We start from the raw sequence: 2,500 nt of genomic DNA, 5'->3' as shown, positions 1-2,500 counted from the left end.
ATCTCTGCTAGGTTAAAAACAGCTAAATCCGTAGTAATATCAATAATATCTGAACCACAGGCCTGTGAGTGTGATGTACTCCATACCGTGTGTGTGTGTGTGTGTGTGTGTGTGTGTGTGTGTGTGTGTGTGTGTGTGTGTGTGTGTGTGTGTGTGTGTGTGTGTGTGTGTGTGTGTCCTGTACTCAGAAGCTCTACCGGCGGGAGATCAAGCCCCCCTTCAAACCCGCGGTGGCCCGGCCCGACGACACCTTCTACTTCGACTCCGAGTTCACCTCCCGCACTCCCAAAGGTCAGAGGTCACAGCCTGCAAAAGAACCCTGAACAAAGACATGACCTTTTGTTTGGTCATGACCTCCATACATAATAATCCGCTTTCATGACCCTGAATTTGCCTTTTTTATTACCTTTGTGTGTATATATGTATGTGTTGTATATTATAAACAGAATTTATATGAATATGAATGAATGTTAATGTTTCTCACTTTAATTCAACACAATAATTATTACTGTGTTCATGTGTGCCAGTAACAAATTAGGTTAAAATACATGAAACACTAGCACATACATATGAAACCCTTGCACATATATACTCTGCTATTAACATTTGTGTATGATACCATACACTTGCATACACACACATAAATGGACAGCACCTGTATATAAGGAAAACTGTAATATAGACTGTAGGGCTTTTACATGAATGATTCAGGAAGGCTTATGAACAAATACGTTTGTAGAACTGTCTTCAGTACAGTCCTCAGTACAGTTTAATCTGTTTGTTTCATTTCCTTAGAGTCTTCAGTTTTCCTTATAAACTAGTGTTGTCCATGTATTATTTTACTACAGTGTTCAGCCGTCTTATTTTTCTCTCGTGATACACACTTGCTCTTGACTTACTGGTGCGTAAACTGCTTGTGTGCATGTGCGTGACCGTGTGTGTGTGAAACCGTTAGAGTGCACCCAGACGTCACTTCGTGGTAAGAGGGAAGGCAGATGTCTGACATGTCTAAAGAATGTCAGTGTTGGGAGAAGAGAATCGTTAGGTCAGCATTTTAATCCTGATGATACAACAGTTCAGACACCACGATCATTCTGCTAATCCCAATAATCCACGCTCGCCTCCACAGAGCATCAGATTAAGCAGGAATATGGATCTGAGACTGAAGTGTCCTACAAACACACGTGTTTGACACGGACAGCTCTGTGTCCCACCACTAGAACACACATGTGTACGAGAACTAGCAAAAGCTGGAATATGTTCAGGTTGTTTACGCACAGACGTTGCAGAAGTAATGTGATGATTCGGTCCAGCTGTTCTGGCGTGTTGAGTCCTGGGCAGGCCCGTTGACATTCTTGCTGGGGCCCGGGACAAGAAAGTTTCATGTGCCGCCCCCCACAATACCTGAGGAAAGAGACGATAAAGTACAATAGACAAAGCATAATTATGCAAAGTGCACTTGAAAGAGGTGGGTCCTTGTGTATTATATACTATATGACCTAACACAATCCTTGTGTTAGGTCATATAGTATATAATACAGCCACACATCAGCTGTTTCTGACAGCTGACTGGTTTATACTTGACGTGTCGCGAGCGGCGCGAGGGTCCGCGCGGCGAAAATTAAGTAATCGCAGTGGCACCGAACGTGCGCGAGGGTCTCGATTCTTCGCGAGGTCGTGCACCTCTCGAATTTTGTAACTTCGCGCGCACCGCGCTTCAGCGCAATGAACAAAGTCACGTTTGCAGTGTTCATACACCTTTATAAGGTGGAATTCAAGCACTTGTACGTCACTTTAAAGGTCCATTTCAATATTTCCCTGAACGCTAAACATAATTAAGTTAAATATTTATACATATACTCGAAATAATTTGCTTTTTATTTACATTATTTAATGGTTGTTTATTTTCAAAACGCCCAATCTTAACGTCTTCACGTTCTCTCATTTTTCGTCCTGGAATTACATTTGTTGTGAAACGAAGTAGTACTTTAGCCTAAATTCCAGCACTTTTCAAACCTGGAACACAATGCATTAAAATACATTAAAATTCGACTTTCTTTTCTGCGCTCCAGATTTCTGTATTTACTTTAACTATCCACCACTGTATTTCCCGCTGTTGGGCGGGTACCGGCCGGTTACGGTCGATGTTGGATCAAACCATTTTTCAGTGGGAGGCGGGGGTGTATGCACTTAATGGAAAATATGCAGATAGGTAAAAAACATATATTTTAGCCATTGAGCTTATTTTGAGTACAAAAATTTATATTAATGAAAGTTTTCAAGATTATTTAAAATTATAGACTTTAAATAAAAAATAAATTGCTGGGCTCTTTGATGGGCTCCCCTAGCCCTGGGGCCCGGGACAACAGACCCGGTTGTCCCCCCTGTCGACGGGGCTGGTCCTGGGTGTCCCCTCTGCCTACATCGTGATGAGTATCCAGCGCGTCTCTGGTCCTGATGTCTCTGCTCCTGTCCCGTGTCCCAGACTCCCCCGGCGTGC

The 2,500-nt window shown here is 42.8% G+C and overlaps 1 protein-coding gene across 4 annotated transcripts in view; it reads left to right on the top strand.

The window, feature by feature from the left end:
* rps6ka1 (ribosomal protein S6 kinase a, polypeptide 1) overlaps nt 1-2,500 on the top strand; it is a 62,677-nt gene that overhangs the window by 51,628 nt on the left and 8,549 nt on the right. For all 4 annotated transcript variants that reach the window (XM_076978219.1, XM_076978221.1, XM_076978220.1 and 1 more), the window contains 2 exons: nt 189-291; nt 2,486-2,500. The exon at nt 2,486-2,500 is cut by the window's right edge and continues 116 nt beyond it. In XM_076978219.1, coding sequence (XP_076834334.1) covers nt 189-291; nt 2,486-2,500 — 118 coding nt within the window. The remainder of the gene's footprint in view (nt 1-188; nt 292-2,485) is intronic.

Source organism: Brachyhypopomus gauderio, chromosome 17 (genome assembly GCF_052324685.1).
Source record: "Brachyhypopomus gauderio isolate BG-103 chromosome 17, BGAUD_0.2, whole genome shotgun sequence".
NCBI lineage: Eukaryota > Metazoa > Chordata > Actinopteri > Gymnotiformes > Hypopomidae > Brachyhypopomus > Brachyhypopomus gauderio.
Note: the sequence above shows the minus strand (reverse complement) of the source record. Positions and strands in the feature narration are given on the sequence as shown.